Source organism: Mangifera indica, chromosome 7 (assembly GCF_011075055.1).
Source record: "Mangifera indica cultivar Alphonso chromosome 7, CATAS_Mindica_2.1, whole genome shotgun sequence".
Taxonomy (NCBI): Eukaryota; Viridiplantae; Streptophyta; class Magnoliopsida; order Sapindales; family Anacardiaceae; genus Mangifera; species Mangifera indica.
Genome location: NC_058143.1, coordinates 3,469,555 through 3,490,560, shown reverse-complemented (window position 1 = coordinate 3,490,560; position 21,006 = coordinate 3,469,555). Strand labels below are relative to the sequence as shown.

At 32.7% G+C, this 21,006-nt stretch overlaps 3 protein-coding genes across 6 annotated transcripts; all 3 read right to left on the bottom strand.

Annotated features, from left to right (window-relative positions):
- Positions 1-5,370: 5,370 nt before the first annotated feature.
- LOC123220349 (tetrapyrrole-binding protein, chloroplastic) lies at positions 5,371-6,453 on the bottom strand. The gene has a single exon (XM_044642544.1). It carries the CDS (start codon positions 6,270-6,272, stop codon positions 5,532-5,534), a length of 741 nt encoding a protein of 246 aa, XP_044498479.1. The 5' UTR covers positions 6,273-6,453; the 3' UTR covers positions 5,371-5,531.
- Positions 6,454-9,073: 2,620 nt separating this feature from the next.
- LOC123219914 lies at positions 9,074-12,545 on the bottom strand. 2 transcript variants are annotated; one of them, XM_044641883.1, is made up of 4 exons: positions 12,348-12,545; positions 11,995-12,087; positions 9,574-10,037; positions 9,074-9,463 (listed from the first exon to the last, which is right to left on the bottom strand). In XM_044641883.1, the coding sequence occupies exons 3-4, from the start codon at positions 10,015-10,017 to the stop codon at positions 9,311-9,313; spliced, it is 597 nt and encodes a 198-aa protein (XP_044497818.1). In that variant the 5' UTR covers positions 10,018-10,037; positions 11,995-12,087; positions 12,348-12,545; the 3' UTR covers positions 9,074-9,310. The 2 variants fall into 2 exon arrangements, with proteins under 2 accessions (XP_044497818.1, XP_044497817.1); XM_044641882.1 differs by lacking the exon at positions 11,995-12,087 and having other exon boundaries at positions 12,348-12,543.
- Positions 12,546-13,422: 877 nt separating this feature from the next.
- Positions 13,423-19,171, bottom strand: LOC123220911 (conserved oligomeric Golgi complex subunit 8). Of its 3 annotated transcripts, none has more exons than XM_044643512.1 (13): positions 19,054-19,171; positions 17,991-18,164; positions 17,762-17,914; positions 17,369-17,517; positions 16,708-16,785; positions 16,519-16,612; positions 16,342-16,416; positions 15,893-16,189; positions 15,421-15,488; positions 15,268-15,322; positions 14,979-15,117; positions 13,971-14,155; positions 13,423-13,887 (listed from the first exon to the last, which is right to left on the bottom strand). In XM_044643512.1, the coding sequence occupies exons 2-13, from the start codon at positions 18,105-18,107 to the stop codon at positions 13,594-13,596; spliced, it is 1,704 nt and encodes a 567-aa protein (XP_044499447.1). In that variant the 5' UTR covers positions 18,108-18,164; positions 19,054-19,171; the 3' UTR covers positions 13,423-13,593. The 3 variants fall into 3 exon arrangements, with proteins under 3 accessions (XP_044499447.1, XP_044499448.1, XP_044499446.1); XM_044643513.1 differs by having other exon boundaries at positions 17,991-18,141; XM_044643511.1 differs by having other exon boundaries at positions 17,991-18,136; positions 19,054-19,163.
- Positions 19,172-21,006: the final 1,835 nt, after the last annotated feature.

The following is a 21,006-nucleotide window of genomic DNA, read 5'->3' as shown; positions in this document are numbered from 1 at the left end:
TAATTATATCAAAATCAAGATTAATTTGATAATTTTTTAATATCTAATGTAGATATGATAATCATATTATCTCTTATTTTGACTTTTTTTTTTATTGATAAATTAAATAAAGTAATATTATTAATAAAAGATAAATTATTAAAATAATATTTTATTCCTGTAAACCAAAGGTCTGTGGAATATATTTTGTTCATTCATATAAGGCCACTATTTCCCACCCAAGTTTAAGTGTTATCGTAAAGACACACCTGTGAGGTTTGAAAAATTCAAAATTTCATTCATCTGTTAAAAATCTTAGTTAAGGTTAAAAGTAAAACCGTTTTTTAACAAAAAAATTAAAGTTTTATTACTTTGACCCTCCTCAACTTGAAAATCTCACAATTCCTCCCTATTTGAAGTTTGAAAAATCAAAATTTTCACCTAAAGTTCGTAAATTATGGTCAGAGTCATCGGAGATAACCGTCTCCAGTGGCGTTGGCTATCCCTCTAGACACAACTCTCTCTGTTGATCACTTCCTAATCACCAGCATAGAATATTTCTTCCAATGAAAACGAAATCATCTTTATCAAATTGTTTTATTCTTAGACGAAAACAACTATCAAAGGTCTCAGACGGAGACGACGTGACCATCTCTTGCAACTTCGATCATGATTTGCAAATTCTAGAGGGAAAATTTTGATTTTTCAAACTTCAGATAAGGGCTGAATTATGAGATTTTCAAATTGAGAAGGGGAATGTAACAAAACTTTAGATTTTTAAAATTTTTATTAAATGATTATTTTATCTCTAACCATAAATATGATTTTTAACGAATGGATAGAATTTTAAGTTTTTTAGACCTTATTGGTGTGGCCTTAAGATAGTACTTAAACTTTGGGGTGAAATAGTTCTTTGGCCTTCATATAATAGTTATAAAAAAAAAAAAAAAAAGGGATTCTAGGAAGAGTGCTTTGATTGAAAGTAATTTAATATTATAAACTGTAACCATTTATATTATGTTATTTTAACTTTTTGGTAAGTGGTTGATTGAGGGAATAATTATTACTTTTAACTTTAGAATTAGTGGGTAATTAAAGAATATTATCATTAACAGTAAGAAGGTGATAAGATTGATAAATTTACCATTATTCCTTTTAATAATGATAACTACTTTCCTATTAAGTTACTAAGTTAATAATAGGCCAAACCACTATTTCCCACCCAAAGTATGCTACAATCTCAAGTTTTCACCATTTAATTATAGAAATACCAAACACCTATTTATAACTGGTTAAATTTAATGAAACCCTAATCCTTGAAAATTTAATCTTATTTTCCCCCTTAAAAGTTTAAAAACTAATATTTTTTTCCTAAGCTAAGTTTGAAAAGATCGCATTCCCCCCCCCCCCAGGGTTTAGTTTCCAAACTCTTTCACTTTCTTCTGCGCCATCGTCGGCAGTCTACCCCTCCCGACGGTTTCTCTTCCACCGACGACCCTCCTCAACTCCACCCCAACCCATCCGACGCAGAGAGATATCGTCTAGGAAGAGAAATCATCTTTCTAAACGACGAAGACGAGATCGATCGATCTCGTCTTCATCGTTTGGGAAGACGATTGTCTTCCCAAATGAAGACGACTCGTCTTCCCAGAGGACGACGAGATGTCTCGTCTTCGTCTGGTTCGTTTTTCTCGACGAAGTTTTTCGTCTTTTACGGCTTCTTCAATGCCGATCAGACATCCAAATGAGAGAAAAAAGATCGCTGGAAGGAGAGGATGCTTCGGGAGCGAGAGGTTGTCGGCAATGAAATCGGAGATGTCGTCGGAGATTTCAAAACGAAACCCTAGGGTGAAACTACGATTTTTTAAAACTTAGGTTGGGAGAAAATTTTTGTTTTTAAAGTTTAGGGAGATAAAAGTAGATTCTATTTTAGTTTATTTTTTATATTATAGAGAAAATAACGATTTTACCCTTACCATCGTTAATTTTAACTGCTCATGGGTGGGTGTTTGATGTTTCCATAGTTAAAGGGTAAAAACTTGAGATTGCAGTATACCTTGGGTGGGAAATAGTCGTTTGACCTTAATAATATAAGATAAAAATTCTTATTTTAAAAGTGGAAATGTAACGCTTATGGCAATATTATATATATGTATATAAAATCTTTATTGACACTATAATATTTTCGAATGGTTGAATTTGATGTTATAGTTTTTATATGGCCAAAGGACTGGTTCCCACCCAAGGTTTGATGCATTTCGAAACTCTTACTCTTAACTTTTCAAAAACTCAAATATTCATCTATCATCTAACTTTTGTTATATTTCTAAGTCAATTGTAAAAGTAAAAATACTATTTCATTATTAATATTAAAAAATATATAATTATTTTATCTTATTTTTTTCTTGGGTTTTGAAAATTAATAATTTCACCCCAGATTCAACTTTTTTAGTTTTAAAAAATGACTTTTTCTCTCTAATCTTTAGGGTTTTTCTCCCTCTCCGACCACCACCTTTGTCTCTGACGACTCTCTCTTCCCATCCTAAACCTTTGCTTGCACTTTCTCTCCCTCCCTAATGGTTTTTTTGGCACTCTCATCACAATTTTTTGGTTGAAAAACGAGTGAGAGATTTGAATCTCCTGCTCGTTTTCAATGTTGTTGACCCTTTTTTGATAGTCAATGACATCGCGACATCGAAGGAGGAAGGAGAGGATTGGTTCCTCTCCCCTCTCCTTTTTTTATTCGTTCACAGGAACGTGCAAAGGAAAGTTGGGTTTTTCTTCGCCTCAGTCTTGAATTTTCATCGGCAACGTCAACTTTCTTCATTGGATTTCTTAGTCAACAATGCCGGTTGTGCCTTGGACTTTTTTGTTGGCCGAAGATGAAGGGAGAAAATTATGGAAGATGGAGGTGGAAGTGAAATATTTCTAAACTTAGGGGGGTGGCTAAGATGAAAATTTTGAGAAGATTGGAAGATAAGTTTGGGAAATCTAGGTAGATGGAAAATGTTATTTTTCTAAAAAATACACTCTTTTAGAAAATTTGGTTTTCCATGTATACGAATAATAGATATTAACAAGGGTAAATTAATAATTTTAAATTAAATTAACAAAATCTATTAATTTTAACTATTGATAGATAAATATTTATATTTTTGAAATGTTAAAAATGAAATTTGGTATTGCAACAAACCTTGGGTGGGAATAAATCCTTTAGCCTTTTTATATTAAACACTTTGTTCTCCTCTTAAATTTGATGTCTCCGTTGGTGCTTTTAGCCCTTCCCATATAAATTGTAAGATTGGAGAGCGAATTTCATTTTTATAAATTCTCGAAAGAACTATACGAGTCCTCAAGAATTTGTCTCTTTCATTTCATTTCTATTCCTCTACTAACCCAAGCAAAATCAACCCGACAAAGTCCTCGACAAAATTATGAATTGTTATTTAATGTCAAAAAGGTTAAGACAATTAATTAATTCATGTAAGACAACATTACTGAATAAGACCACACACATTAACAATAGGTATAAATATGGGTATGAATATTGATGTGTCATTATTTGATTGGGTGTTAATATTTTATGTTTGTAGCCATGTATTTCTTATTGTGGAAGACTATTAGTTGTATTTCTTACTGTGAAAGAATACAAGTATGATTTGGATGGATTTGCTTGGCGTTTATGGGTGAATAAAAATGTGCCAAGGAATGTATTACTAGCCACAAGAAACCAAGCAATAAAAACAAATAGGACTTGCCCTGCTTTGTCTTGTCAGTTGTCACCATAATTAATTACCATCTTTTGGTTGTGGGGCACAAGCTTTTTTATTTGATGAGATTTTACCTCGAATACATCTACATGTTAAGGTTGGAGTGGAATCGACTTCAAGTCTAGATTATTTTGAATAAATTGACTTTGATTCTAAGTTTGTGTTTAACAAGTTTCTCTTAAAACAGTTTGTGTGTAGTTCCGTTTAAAAGAAATTAAGTTCAAATTCAATTATAATACAAAAGCAAACTCAAATTTGAGCTTATTTTGATATTATAATTAAATCAAAAGTGATCAAATTAATATTATTTTAATATATATTAATAAAAATAATATCGATTTAACTTATTTGAATTAAGCTTTTTCAAGTTTGTAAGTTAGATGAGTTGAACATTTTTCAAGTTTAAGTTTAAGTTTATTTGAATCAAGCTACCCCATAAGCTCGAGTTACCTCTCAAATCCACTCCTAACTATATTTACAAATGTTTATTTTTTTAACTAAGTTATATATTAACTACGGTGGATTTAAACATATTAAGTATAAATAAGTTAAACTCAAATTACAATAATTTTAGTTAGTTGAGTTTACGCTTAATTTGTGGTTAATGTCGATATTAAAGAGTATCTCATTAATTATTCTTCTGATAATTTTTTTTCCCTTTTTTGTAATTTTTTATTATTATATTTTTTTGATATTTTTATTTTTTTAACATTTCTATTTATCAACTCAACTGAATCAAATTTGAAATAATTATTATAAATCTAAATTAAATTTAAAAATAATTTTTATTTTGATTCAATTTGACTTGAAGCAACACTGTAAATTCAACCTAAAAACTTTTTATATTTATGTCATATCATTTGAGTCATATTTTTAATATTCTAAAAAATAATGATGGGTTGAATCCATTTCCAAATATTATTAGAAAATTTAGAAGAAAACTCCCAATTTCTTTTTATTAATGCAAATATTCTAATTTTCTTTTAATCTGTCACTTAGGATGTGTATAATCTAGTTTGATATAGTTTGACAAATAATATGTATTATATTCTATAGCATGATATGATATAAATAAAAAATGATATGTATTATAAAGTATATTAAATTAATACAATAGGTAAATATATCATATAATATAATACATATTATCTCTATGAAATGATACATTTTAAAAAAAAATGATAATATATTAAAGTGTTTGTAATATTTTTTAAAATGATGAAATCTCAATTATAATATGTTATTAGTAATTTATTATTTTAATTTTTCAAAAGTGTATCATATAATATATTATACGATATGATAAATTGAGTTTTTGATATACGATACAACATATAATTCAACTACTATAATTTGAATTTTTTAAAATTATTTATTTATATATATATAAAGAAAATGACAAAATAAATATGAAAAAACAAGTTATACACCTAATTATTTATTAAAATATTTCATCAATTATAGTTTTTATATATATATATATATATATATATATATATATATATATATATATATATATATATATATATATCTTATAAAAATATGATATACTGTTTAGTTAAATATAAAAATAGTTTGAAAATTCTAACTTAAAACAAATTATTTTACAAACTAAATCGAATTAAATCATAATTTTTAAACAGTTAAATTTAATTTTACAGCTTAAACTGGATTATAAACACCTATGTTGTCACCCTCATAAGCCATAATTTGGTTTATAGACAGTCTTCCCAATAACCTTTGACCCATTTTTGACCGCCCCATTTCTAGGATTATTTTTATTTACAGTATTTTTCTCTCCTCCAAAATTACAATTATCTCTTCTCCTTCTTCTTCATCTCCTTCGAACGCCGGGTGGCTCAGAATACTTCGCAGCAACTGCGTGCCTCTCAACGCATTCGTCAATGGCAAATGCCCTTCAGGCGTCTCCTTCGTCAGCTCCCACATAAACTCATTCGGAAACGCCCTGTAATTGTACTGTTCAACTTCAGTGTCCAGCTTCTTCATCCACCCTGCTTTGAGGAAGAATCTCGTGAAGTCTTTGTTCACTTTCTGCCATATTTTTTTCTGAACGGAGTAGCCGAATTTGCTGTCGCTGTAGCTTCTCCAGAGCTCGTCAATGGCTTTGAGGTCGGCGGCTGCAATGAACTGAACTTCGGAGAAGAAGACGTAGCCTCTTTTCTGGGCTGACTCTCCGGCGAGGACGATGAGGAGGCGGCGGGTTTCCTCGTCGGCTTGGTGGAAGTTTTGATCAGAGAGGTGTTGTTCAAGGAGGTCAAAGGATATGGGTTGAGAGGTGACGGTGGGAGAACTGTAAGAAGACGAAGAAGAAGAAGAAGTTGTGGCGGTTGGTGGGGTAGTGGAAATGGTGGAGGAGGATGAAAGGGACGTTGTGGTTGTGGTGGCGGAGGCGGGTTTAAGGAAGATGGGGGCGGAGAAGGTGGTGGTGGAGTCAGGAAGGTGATGGTTAAGGTGGTTGTGGTGGCGGTTAAGGAGAAGAGAGTGGAGGGAACTGGTGGCCATTTGGGAGGAAAGTGAGAAAATGGAGAATAGGGGGCTTTGAAGGATGAAAAATAGTAAATTTTAGTGCTTGAATGAAGAGAGAAAAGGAGATTAAAAGGTGAGAAGATGTGGAGAGTACATGTAAAGAGTGGATACGAAAGGATAGAATCAAGTCAGTCATCAAGAGAAATACAAAGAAGAGTTTTGATTGGCTGGTAATGGGTGAGGCTGAATCCTCACTCCATATCTCTTCCCAACAAAAATTGATTAGTCTTAGTGTTTACCAGCTCGAAACCCGGGTCTTTAGGGTTTTATATTATCGAATTTACGTTTGAGTTTAGGGTAATTGGTCTAGTAAGTTTGCAACTTAAAAAATGTTTAATTTGAATAAATTAAAATAATATTATTTTGATAATATATATCAAACAACGTTATTTTTATTGATTGGTATAGTTCCGAACTTAAGTTCAACTTCTCTTAAATAAAGTCAAACTCAAACTAGTTTATAGGGAACTTGTTAAACTATACTTTTTTTAAACGAAATCAAATTTGATTTGACCTAAATTTGAACTGGATTCAATTCAAATTTGGTCCTAGAATTAAAATAAGGACAAAGGACTATTTCACCCCCAAGTTTAAATATTATCCCAAACACACACCAATAAAGTTTGAAAAATCTAAAATCTCACCTATTTGTTAAAAATCATAGTTATGATTAGGGTTAAAATAGTTATTTAATAAAAATTTTAAAAATCTAAAGTTTGTTACATGTCCCTCCCTTAGCTTGAAAATCTCACAATTTAGCCCCCACCTGAAGTTTAAAAAATCAAAATTTTCCCCCTAGGGTTTGTAAATCAAGGTCAGAATCGTCAGAGATGACCATCTCCGGTGGCGTTGGCTCTCCATCTAGGCTCAACTCTCACTATCGATCACTTCCCCGCCATTTCCTCTAATGAACACGAAGTCGTCTTCATCGGAGTGTCTTCGTCTTTGATGAAGATGATCGTCGATGGTCTCAGATGGCTACGTCGTCTTTGTCTGAGACCTCCAACGGTCGTCTTCATCTGAGAAAGTAGTCTGCGTCGGTCGTTAGAAAGTGATTGATAGGGAGAGTTAAATGGGGAGGGAGAGCTAACGCCACCGAAGACGACCATCTCTGGTGATTCCGACCTTGATTTGCAAACCCTAAGGGGGGAATTTTGATTTTTCAAACTTCAGGTAGGGGCTGAATTGTGAGATTTTCAAGCTGAGGGGGCAAAAGAAATAAAACTTTAGTTTTTTGGTTAAAACACGATTTTACCTTTAATTCTAACTGAGATTTTTAACGGATGAGTGAGATTTTAAATTTTTCAAACCTCACGGGTGTGTTTTTGCGATAACACTTAAACATGGGTGGGAAATAGTCATTTGGCCTTAAAATAATTCTCATTATCTAATAATACATTTTAATTCATACCAAAATTAGTTAAACATAAATAACATTGCTATTAGAGATGGTAATGAGATGGGTAGACACCAAATACCTTAATTTTTATCTTTGTTTTCGTCTCTATCCCCACCCCACAAAGAGAACTTTTCTTTGTCTCTGTCCATCCTTGATATAAAGATAACAAAGAATCTTCATCCCCTCCCCACAAAGAAAGTTTCTCTCTCCTTCCTTTCCACATCCTTGTTAGGAATATTCTCTACACTTTTTCATTTTCATCTTCTCTAGAAAAATAATGAAATATTTATTAAATGTTACACATATTTATAATAATTCAAAATTTTTAAGGGTAATTCAATATAAAAAAGTTTAAAAAATATGTAAAAAGTAAGATAAATTAAGTATATATTTATAATTTATCTATATTCTCATCCTCTTCTTGATTGTAGAGATTTTAACATTTTCCCTCGTTTTTATTAGAAAATCTTTTTTTTATTAAAAAAGAGACAGACAAAAAATCCAGTCTCGTGGGCCAATTTACCACCTCTAATTGCTATCTCTTCCGTATTTGTCCTGTAAATTATGAAGCCTTTTTATAAGTGAGACTAGAACAAATTACGTTCATCCCTTGGATTCGGGGTTTTTCTTGTTTGCCCTAATACTATAGAATACAAATATATTTCACTCCTATCAGATGACTCACCTCAATTTTATCGGCCTACTTTTTTTAACACCCTCAAAGAGGTTTTTACAGTCTGCATTTCGTACCAGCATATGCAAGAAAATCATCTTTATGAGTGTGCCAAATCACATCTGATAAATTCTAACATTATGAGTTTGAACTTAGAACAAAATATTTGTAAATCATTTCAACCTTATCGATGTCAAGCGCTTTTGATTTTATGTCAAGACACTGATACATAGGAGTGGATGATTCAATCCAAGCCAAGCTAAACTTAAGCCCGACCAGAATTTGAATTAAAGTCATAATACTTGAGTCGAACTCAAACTCCTTTGAGCTAATGAATAATGTCAATGAAGAACCACTGACCAAATGAATCGTCAAAAGGGTATACTGTGTTGCTGACATAATGAACTATGTCATCGAATGAATAAACAAATTAATCTCGAACTAAACTGTTGAACTGGAGCTCCAGTTCGAAATAAACTCGGGGATTCAATCTGAATCGGTTCATATCCCCCACCTATACCCCTACCAATATCATAATCAAATGCAAAATATAACCAATGTCTAGCACATATTGCACAAATATATTCAGGAACACTCACCCATATGCCTACAAATAAATAATAAAGAAAACCGGGTTCTATCACGTAATCAAAATGAAGCACACTCCTATTCTACTGGATCAGTAAAACATTCAAAATCATAATATGACACAGTTGAAATCATAATGCAATAGCGTGAAACTGATGAAAGAAACATGTGATATTGTAATCCTACTGAAAGTCTTTGGATTAGTTGTTAAGAAGCTAGGCAAAAGATGTGAAATGGTACCATGATACATAACAATATTAACGATAACCCTAACAAAAGTGAAAATTGAAAGCCACATCTTAGATTCTGTTCAAATCACGACTGGAAACCAGTGACAGAAAAGGGAAGAATCTATCAGTCATCTGATATTCGTAAGTCATATTCACGTGCCAAACGCCGAGCAGTTCCATCGGCTAAGACACCTTCTACCATCTCATACTTCTTGTAGTTTGCCTTGAGAACTTCTTCTTGGTTCTTTGCAAGCTTCTCTTCCTGGGCCAGTTGTTGCTACAAAGAGACAAACAATCATTCATAGCAATGAAACAGGTGCAAAAATTTAAAGATTTAAAAACTACTCAAAGAAAATACAGTCAATATTGTAATGAAACAAGAATTACCTTGAGCAGGAATGCCGATTGAGCATCATGTTGTCTGACAAGTCTCTTCAACTTTTGCGCTACATCATAATCAGGATCAGTAGGGTCTAACCATCGGCAAATTATCTTTCTACCAGGCTTACTTGGACGGTCATCAAACATCTCCATTTCAGCAGCACGTGCCCTCACAGGCCTAGGCATTCCAGACATCATGAAAGGGAATTCAGACATAGTTGAGATAACAGCTTTGGCTTCCTTTGAGTTCTTCATCTCCACCAGAGCACATCGTGCAGTCCTTGATTCTATGTAATTTGGAATAAATTGAACATTCTGTACAGACCCAAACTGATCAAGAGCAGTTTTCAAGACTGATTTGGTAACTTGTGGTGAGAGGTTGTCAAGGTAAACTGTCCTTCTCACCTTATCTTCAAATGCAGCATAATCAGCATGAGCTGTAGACTCCATGCAGGATGAAGAATTCAAATCTGACAGTATCCAAGATATGCAGTTTTTATACTTTATATGATTCACAATTTCAATTTTTTTAAAAAAAAAAGAGTTTTGAATACACTTACGAGTACAAAACAAAGAACAGTTGCTACATAAGCCACCTAGCTAGATAAGTCACCAAGTACCCTAAGTAATTTTACTGTATACATATATTCAAACCCCTATTAAATTACAAACACAAATGGCGAGAATACCAGCTTAACAAGTAAACCAATTATTATAAACTCCAAACCAAGATTATCATAAATATACACAGTTACAAAATTCTAACCACATACTTATTAGACTAGCTTTTAAAGTATCTTATCTTAGACCTGCTTAAGTATTTCTTAAAACAAAATCAGTAAAACCATAAAGATTCCTAACAAATGTCTGAAGGCTTTGATCAACTTAAGCAATGAGACTGAAACAAAACACATCCTCTTGTGACGACCAATCATCCTCTTTGCTGGTTTTGCCTTCAATGAGAGCATTTTCTCTAACCAGCAGAAAATAGCCCATTCACTCTACCTCCTACTATAGTACATTAAAGATAACCTTGCATTATAAAAGTTGTATGAGTTTCTAAAACACACAATGATAATTAATAAAAATTATAAATCAAAATTTCAGAGTTAGAACAATCACTAAAGCTTAATATGGTCATAAATGGTAAATCTTGATTGGGGCATTTAAGAGGTGGAGTGAGACTTTACTTTAAAAGACCAACATGAAATCAAGTTAATTTACATGGCAGTTGGTTGGAAAATCACTTTTTATGGAAGAAAAGTGTGCTGGATTTAAGGGTTTGATATGCATGCTTAAGAAGGAATTGTGGAACAAGTGTTGGCTAGATGGATAGAGAATGAAGAGAGCTATACAGCTTGGCTGGTAACTAGCCAGAATTTGGCCGGAATTGCTGGTCAAAGGTCATTGACCAGCAGTTAAAGGAAGATTGCTATCTCCCAAAATATTCTGACCTACTGCACCAAATGAAAGAAACGCTGCAACTTCTTAAAAATTGAATATCTACTTCATTTTGGCTCCGATTTTACATTGTTCGAGGCAAAGTTTTTCTCATAACAAGATCTTTACAATAAAACTAACTTAAGAATAAAACTTTGACAACAATTTAAGACAAAAAACAATACACTTATATATCTATATGTTAAAGAAACAAAGATAAATAGAACAAAAGAAAAATATATCTACATTATATACTTATTAATTACACCACCATTAGTATGTAACAAAATGAGTTTGAGCTTTTACAAAGAATTCCAATACAGACTTTAACACCCTTCTAACCCTCAACATCTATCATTTTGATTCACATATTTACTTGGACATGCTTTCTAATAGCAATTTACTTATTTATTTGTATTGAGAAAAATAATATCAAAACCGTCTACAAAGCCGTAAGAATAACCAATATATAGGGTTGGATTCAACTCAAGCCAAACCCAAACATGGGCTTGCTCAAGTTTGGTGTAAATCCTAAATGGCCAGCTCAAATTTAAGGTTGTTCGAACTGGCCGAAGATATCGTTGGAGGTCACCGGCGGGATAAACTGTGTCACCAGAGAGGGATACGAGCTAAACTCAAACGAAGTTACTGAATTGAACCTCTAAATTGAATTCGGCTTGAATCAAACTAAGCTAAACTAGCTCATTTCGAATCCAGCCCCTACCAATGTGCAACAGAAAACTTATCTGCATTTAAATCTCTCTTCCATTCTACAATTCTAACAGCTTCACTCACAACACTAATCAAACCAGCAGTCCATTCTCCTCCACCTACACGCAATATACTTTCTTATCTTTGCATGAATCCCAACAACTAACAGCATTTCCTAAAGTACGCGTCAGCAGCTTGATTACCCACCTTCCTAGTGATTTTCTATCAAAATCAACGAAACAAATACTCACAAAAACCACAGAACCAATAACTTACCAATTCAACAACCTTTGATGATAAATTTAGCAACAAAGCATTCTATTGCTCACTTTGCATCGTCCCTTTTCTTCGCTTTACTGTTGGGCCTATCTAAATTACAAAAAATTTCGCATGAAGAGTCAAATCATCCAAATAATATCCAAATGTACTAATCCTACACTTTTTTTTTCTTTGAACTTGGACTCCATCATTTTTCTGTTCGTTCTAAATCCCAAATATTCTAAAAAAAATAATAGTAAAAATAGCTTCATTAAGATTTTGAAGCCATTACTCAACATGATCTCAATCCTACCGTTTAAAAACATTCAATATTACAAATTTTATTTTAAAAAAAACAAAAGCCAAAATACCTGGTTAACCAAACTCGTCGAGGCGATAAGCGTCACGAAAGGTAGCCAGTTTCACTCAGAGAAGGATTTTGAAGATTGGGAATCTATAGGATTCTGTTTTGTAAATTAGGGTTTAAGAATCCTCGAGATATTTTGAGATTCGAAATTGTTCTGTTTTGTTCAGTTACCCTCAAAAGGCTCCTTTTGGCCCGCTTCAGTGGAGCCGAAACGGAGTTTTTTTTTTTTTTTTTAAATAACAATAATGAATTAAATTTAAATTTGCGATATCTATTTCCCCCCCAATGTTTGGCTCTAAGACATTGCGACCCACTGAATGCATAAATCATACTTTTTTACCTAAAAATCTAACTCCCTTGATTGAAAATAATCTTGACACAATATCAGAAAAATAAATTATCAAATTATCCTCTACTATTTCATTTTTCAAAATTACAATATCACCTTAAATTAATAAATTTATATAATAGTCTTTTACAAATCAAATTTATTATTAAATTCCTTTTGCACTTTCATCTTTCTTACGATGAATTTTGTTGGGTGAGAGTTTGGATGAATGACAATTTTGATAGGTTTGAGCTTAAGTGCGTTGTAATTATATAAAGTGAGTTTAGATAAATGATGATTATGACAATTAGGGTTTCTAAACTTGAATTACAGAGATTGAATTACATAATTTTAAACTTATAAAAGAATCAAAATACTGTATTTGATAATCAATAAAATTATGTATACTTACTTTAAATACACAAACAAATATATATTTGATATATATCATCTTGATTAAATAATTTTATATTAAAAATAAAATAACATTAATTATTTGATGATATGTATAAATATATACCTAATTGTATACTTCAACCAGGTTCACATGGTATTATTCGTTTGACCATTCCAATGGGTTTGGGCAGATGAATGGACATTTTGATGGGGTTGAGCTTCATGCTTAGTTGAAAATTTCCAAACTTAAATGGAAAGGACATCCTTCTTAATTATTTTTTAAAACTTTTTATTAATAAAATTACTATTTTACCCTTGTAACCATTGTTCAAGCTCCTCGAATCTACCTTGTATATAAGTTGAATATCCACAAAAATCTTATTAATGCTTAATAGACTACAAATCAATATTTTACAATATTAAAACATCCTTACACAATATCAAAATTATGTGTTGCCGCCATTTCTGCTAAAGCTAAAAATCAGAAAACTCTTACAAGATCCGTTGCTCATTGGCAGACCTTTTTTCACTCTTCCTTGGATTCCTCCGTCTTCACAGGACTTTTCTGCTCCTTCTGGTCCTCACTGCTACTTTCGATTTCGTTGACATCAGACACAACTCCATTTTCCTCTGCCGAGACTTTACCATTTTCTGGTATGCTGTTTCCCTCTCCACCAATCACTGGTTTTGGGAGTTCCTTTGCCGGAGACAGCGTCAATAGGCGGCCAACTCCGTCATATAAATTCTTTGCATCCATGATAAGCACAGCCCCGCCAGGGTAACAGCGTCCAAAGCATGTGGCACAATGCGGATAAGCAACCTGCAGGCAGAGTTCATAACAATGTGAAGGCTTTTAGAAGAAACAGCTTCAAGATAAATAGCCAGCAGTCATAAAAATTGCACCTCTATAAATGCTCGGCAGAGAGCAAGGAAAAGTCCAGATTCATTTTCTCTAAGCATCCGAGTCGCGCTGTATCTCATTAGAGAGTCAGATACAGCCTGCAACCCCTTAATTAATTCCTTAGCAAGCACATTTTTTAAACTCAACGGGGCACAGGGGCGTAACTCGTTCATTGCAGCAGAAACACCTAAATTGCCCCAGGGGGAGAATGCAATGCAAAAAAGATTAGCAGTCCTCTAATACAAAGCTACGAAACAAATAAAATTATATGCTAAATAATCAAGAGTAATGACAGTCAACAAATCCAAGTATTGCTACTTCGAAGATTCAGGAATCTGGCTAATTTCCCCTTGGCTTTTTACTTTATGCTGGAACATTTTCAATGAAAGTTTCATTGTTTGTCTATACAAAAATCTTAAGCAGCAAAGAGGGTAAAAAGCATAGGGTCAATGGGTCACTGTAATTTTGCCTAGATACCAAACATAGACTGATACCATTTTTGAACTTGAAATTTTGATCAAAACAATACTGATGAGAACTGACCCAGAAAACACAGATAACAGGTAAACAGCATCCCTCGCAGAGAGATTACACTGAAAATTTGCAAAATAAGCAAGCCAAGAAAACAAATTCCTTTGCAATTAGAGAAGTCATTCACCTCCCAAACTTTTTCCAAAATTCTCTTCCCAATCCTCCTGTGATCACTTACATTTATTTCACAACCCACCACCTCAACCCACTCTTGGGCCAACATGTAGCCCACACCTCAAGGAGATTCTGTCACACGACACCAGCAACAGGGAATTTTCTTCCCCTGCACTCACTTCTATGTCTATGTGGGTAGACTATGGGAGGTCTAACAAATTCACTAACCAAACTATGCTTTTTTTTTTTTTCCCTAAAATATGCATATAACTAGCATCCGAATTCACAAGGGAGCATTTTAGTTGAGAAAGGAAGATTTAGCACTGGTAGAAGAAAAAAGTCAGAAAATACATAGACAAATTTACCATTAACAAACACTGCCAGAGGTGGATGCTCCATTAGATAAGATGGTGGAGTCACATCCTCCTGAGATTCTTCACCAACACTAGAGGCTGGAAAGCCAACTGCTGGCAATGGGACCCATCGATGTGAATCCAAAACTAACTGGAGTCAAGTAAGACAAAATATTACTACACTTCTTGAATCAAACAAAAGCCAAGATCCTATTGTGCTTGTAACTGCATTTTAATTCAGGGTGAACTACAGAATCCTAGGGCATCATAAAAATATAAAATCTACCAATTGAGTACATACCTGAAAATTTTCAACTGCTGTACTCATATTCTTTGAGAATAAGTTGAGAACTGCCCTGAAGATACCCAAGTTCATTTTTACAATAGAATAAATAAGATAAAAGTGAATAAAGATATCATTACACCCAAAATAAAATAAGTTGATGTGCTTTACTCTTCAAATAGTGGTGGAAGCAAGCCACGAAAATCCAGCCCAACCCAACCAAGTCCCATAGCACAATACTGCAACAACCCAAAAAACAAAATCACCATCAAATTACAATTAAATAAAGTCTTACTTCATCCCCAGAAAGATTACCATTCTGCAACAAAAGATTTTCCTTTTTCAACTCTAAAGCAAAAGTGCAAAGTAGAAGATATACAAAGTCAAGTTGCAATCCTTCTTAACTGAAATATGATTGTTAAACAGTGACACAAGTCATCTAAAACTTGCTTATAATCTGGGAAACAAGCTCAAGTAAGCAGGAAAGATTTGTATCAACAGGTTTGGTACTTCTAGAGGATAACCAGAAAGAAAAGGATACAATTTTAAGCAAAAGAAAATTTGAGTGAATTGGTATTTCTGTGCTGTGTAAGTATGCATAAAAAAAATTGCAGAGATAAGATATTCAGAGTAACATTCTCACCATGCACTGATCCAGAATATTTGAAAGAGATCCACCCTCAGTTATCTTTGGGAGCATGAGTTTAAGAGTTTTAAGGTGTGAAGTAATTTGATGCATAGCCCAACTAAAAAGAAGGCCACCATCATAATTTTCTTCACTTCCTGATGTATCGTCAGCGAATATTGCTCTATATTGATTAACAACATCAAAAAGATGCATTCTATGACAGTTTATCATCCCTTTCAAGTACTCATAAGCGTTTTTCTGGTCCAGCTCCTCAAGAATTCCAGTAAGCCACGCCTCTCGGCATCTTAGAAACTGAAACATAAAGATTCCTGGTCAGATAAAGAAATTAAAGCGTCTACCAATGGAAAGCATTCAACCAATTTCAACAACACAGACTCAGCAGTTAACACTACCGTAGCAACAGAGAGAAGGAACTGACAAGAAACAGGATTGGAATATGTTACCTGCAAACGCATTTCATATTCACTGAATACCCCAATTCGACGTAAATATCCAATAATTCGAAGACACTCAGGTAACTGCAATTCATAGATTCATCCACAAAAAAAGTATAAATTTCCAATTCATGCACCTGCTAAAGACAATATTCATAACTTCCACGTTGTCTAACAACATAATACCTGAATATTAGAGCGAAGCTTCTGGAGAAGCTGAGAAAGAAGAGATTGGGTTGTCTGCCTGACTTCAGAAGCTAATGCTTGAATAATTGGTAATCTTTCAGGATAGGAACACCCAAATATTAGTAAACACATTTCTAGAAGTTTACAGCCAAAATGATATTAGTTGATATGCAAAAAAGAGAAACTCACTTGGGGTGCATAGTTGAAAGTTTGCAAACATATGCTTCTAAATCAAGAGCTTCATCATAATTTCCATTCCTTACACATCTGCAAAAGGAAGGAAAGGAATGAAGCTATCTAATATTTGATTTACCACACAAGTATTCACAATTTAGACAGCAGTATTAAAGCTTATAGTGGGATCCCATCAAAAAAGCATTAGTTATTACAAACCAGAATTTATTTTTCTAAATAAAAGTCAGGCCAAGGGACTTGAATAAACTTCGTAGGCTAAATATGGATCCTACATGTCATATATTTTTTCCTTTTTTTCTGGTAAGAGAAGATCCATATAATAAAGTCAAAAAGATAAAGTACTGGTCAGAAAGCAGGAAAGCTTCATTTAAGTTAATCAAGCAAACCATAAACAACCAAAGCAAGTTCCATCTTCATGAAAATCATAAACAACTTATAGCATATGTGCTGGTATGAGTGGGATCCTTCTAAAGAATAAAAAAACATGGAAATTAACTTTATGAAACACACAAGTTATAGCACAAAATGCATGGATGGTTTTGAAAATAAATATATGATGTATATATGGCAAGCACCATTTGTAACCTTGGGGGCCATGTTGGCCATTAGTTCATTTTATAAAAAAGTAATCTTCATAATTTTTTCAAACACATACGTGTCCATAAGCTGGGGAATTTCAAGCAAGTCAAGCAAAGTACTGTGATTTGCAAGCAGTGTTTGGTTCATCTTTCTTTTCTCCAAAATCTGTTCAGCAGATTCGATAAATTCTGTACAACCTGAGGTCAGTTTTGGGGATCCAGTTATCTGCAAATGACAAAAAGGAAAAAAAAAAAAATCAAGTCCCAACGTATTCTTTATTTCATTATATTCTTTAATCATGGAAACTGCAAAGTTAATCAGACCATCTATGGTGATTTCATTCATAGATTGGATCTGCAACTTGTAACGGTATATAAGTATTCGATATTTCTGTCCTTCATATATTCTTCATACTCATTGAATCAAAGTCATAAATGCACCTACATAAGCAAACAACAATTCAAATTACCAGAGATTCGAGATGCCTATCAATAGAAGACACTTCCTCTCGAATTGCAAGCAATGCATCTGCTGCAGCTATAAATGCTCGGTAGTTCCCCACAGCCACCTCTTGCATTTGCCTTTGAATCCGCTCTGCATCTACCCGAAGAAGCTCAGGTTCCTTTCAGTTAAAACTTAAATTCAGTACATAAGCTGCAAGAAACCAAATTTCTGGAACCAACTGAGCAGCTCCATACCTTGTGGAGGCGATCAAGAGTGAAAGAGAGGAGTTCAGAGACATAAGGTTGCTGAGAGGCAGAGGCAAGAGGCAGGATAGTCGACATTGCGGCCTCCTCTCCAATTTCTGTTTCCATTATGAATTAAGGGGTTTGGATCTCAAGACCTGAGCTGTATAGAATTCAGCCAACTCTCTTTCCAGTACATCACCAATCAAACATAAAAAGAATTTAGGAAAAAAGGCAAAACAAACATTGATCTATCGCTAGAAATAGTCACTGCAAAAAACAAGAATTGAGAACCAAAAAAAAAAAAAAAAAAAGCTGAAACCTTAACTACTCCAACTGAATTTCCAACAAATCAAGGTAATTGATGTGGAATTCAATCGCAACAAACACAGAAAGATGGTAACAAACAAGACCAAACAGGACAGCTTCAATGAACTCAATTAACAACTCAAGAATCTAGGAACATGAATTTGAGTCCACCAACTCAATACATCAGACCTGAATGAGTTTAGTACCGCGAAATCAAGCAGAAATTTTTATTTTTTTACAACAAGCACAAATTTTCTCAACATATCTTCGAAATCATATATGGATCTAACGTCATTAATCAAATCTGAAATTGAATATAAACAAAAAGTACATCAATCAAATAAAAAGCTATAACAATAGTGTAAAAGTCACTGCTTAAAAGAAACCAGATCACAAATCGAACATTATTCCATGAAATTCAGTTACAACAAACAAACAAGACTGAAATAAAAAGCAAAAATTCTACAGCATTTGCATACTTTTAATATACTTCTCGACTGATCTAAATCAAATCCAGCATAAAAATCAATAAATAAAATTAAAACAGAATCAATTCAAATTCTAAAATCTGTAACACTAGCAATATCTCCAACATCTACAACGCTCAAGACTAAGCAATTGACGAATCTAGAAACAAGAATGAGTGAGTTGAAAAATACGAAATTAAGCAGAAATGAAAGTTGCAGATAAGAAAATATTAAACAGAGTTTATTAATAGAAGAGAATTTAATCGAGTTCGATTTGATTGCAAGGGCCATATGAATACCTTCAAGCTTTCTGCAGATGGAGAATTTTTGTAAGCCGAACCGAAGTTGGAGAAGATGAGCAACGTAAAGTTTTGGAAAAATAGCCACATCTGATTTTTGTAACAATGACAATTTTCAATTGAACGGACAAAATTACCCTCTCCCATCTCAATTTAACTTGAGGGAGCGTTTAGTTGAATATTTTATTATCAAAATTAAAATATTATCTTGAAGATAAATTACTTTGTAGATTATTACATATAAATTATTATTATTTTTAATAAAATTTATTAAAATTGGTATATAATTAATTATTAGATTCGGTTAAAGATAATAAAAGAATACTAATATGTTATTTTACTTAAATATCATTAGATATAATTATTTTAAAATATTTTTATATAATTTATTATATTAATTAAAAATAAAACTATTTTTATCTAAAAAATTAATAAATAAAAATATAGTTATAATAAAATTAAAATTATATTAATAATATTTTAATATCTAAGATAAAAGTGTACTACTTATATTATTGATTATTATAATATTTTATTACTTATAAATCAAATAAAGTAATGTAAATAATAAAAATTAAATTATCTGAGTAATTTTTAATCTTTTTCAACCAAATACCTTATAAAAATAATGATATGAAATTTGGATCAGATTGATCGATTTAACCGATTTGACCAAAACTTAAAGGAAAATCTGTCTAAGTGAACCCCAGCTTTGGTTTCAGTGTAAAAATTTATAAAATTTGGGATTAATTTGATTTAATTACTGGATTTATTTTTATATAACTAGATGAAAGTGCAATCTAAATTTTAAAAACATTGTTAAGGTAAAATTTTAAAAAATAGTCATACACAAAGAGTTCTATTTTATTTAAAGAAAATGTAGGGTTTCAGAGTGAACTGACAAATTACCTTTATTTTCTAGATTTAATAATGTAAATTTTAGAAAATTAGTCTTTATAAATATTTTATATTTTTAAATTGAAACTTTTCAAGTAATCGGACAATATTACCCTTATCATGAATCAACAAGGTAATATTTTCTCATCCTTTGTCAAATTTAAACGTTAGTTTTAACTAAATAAAGGATGTTTTTGTCAATTTACAAAATTATATTATAGGATTAATATTAGATTTGACAAATGGATGGACTAAATCGGATACAAACTGTGTCGATATCAGTGTGGGTAAAATGGGTGCACCTGACCTAACTGTAAAAATTATTGGCCAAATGACTATTTCCCACCCAAGGTATGCTGTTTTCTCAAGTTTCCCCCCGTTAACTTTGAAAATCTTATTTACTCACTCATGGGCGGTTAAAATTAATGGTTTAAAGATAAAATCGTTATTTTATCTATAATATTAAAAATAAATTAAAATTTAATCCAGTTTTCCTCCCAACCCCTATAAACTAACCATTTCCCCCTAGGCCAAGTTTTAAAAAATAGCATTCCCCTCCTAGGGTTTAGTTTTCAATCTCCGACGTCAAATTTGATGTCATCACCGACGACGAAACTTTTTCGATGCACCACCATGCTCTGACAGCCTCTCTTCCCTTCTTTAGAACATCGATCAGCCCAAATCTGGCGTAGTCTTCGTCTAGGAAGATGAAAAGCTTCATCTCCCAACGAAGCTCTTTAACTTTCCAAACGAAGACGACACCAGATCAAGGCTGATTGGTGTTTTAGAAGAAGGGAAGAGAGGTCGTCGGAGCATGGTAGTGCGTTAGGAAAGCTTCATCGTCAACAATGGCATCGAATTTGGCGTCAAAGATTGAAAATTAAACCCTAGGGGGGGAATACTATTTTTTTAAATTTGGTTTAGGAGAAAATGGTTAGTTTTTAGGGGTTACGGGAGAAAAAGAGATAAAATTTTAAGGGGTTAGAGTTCCATTAATTTTAACCATTCACAAGTGGATAAATAAGATTTTCAAAGTTAAGGAAAGAACTTTGTAAT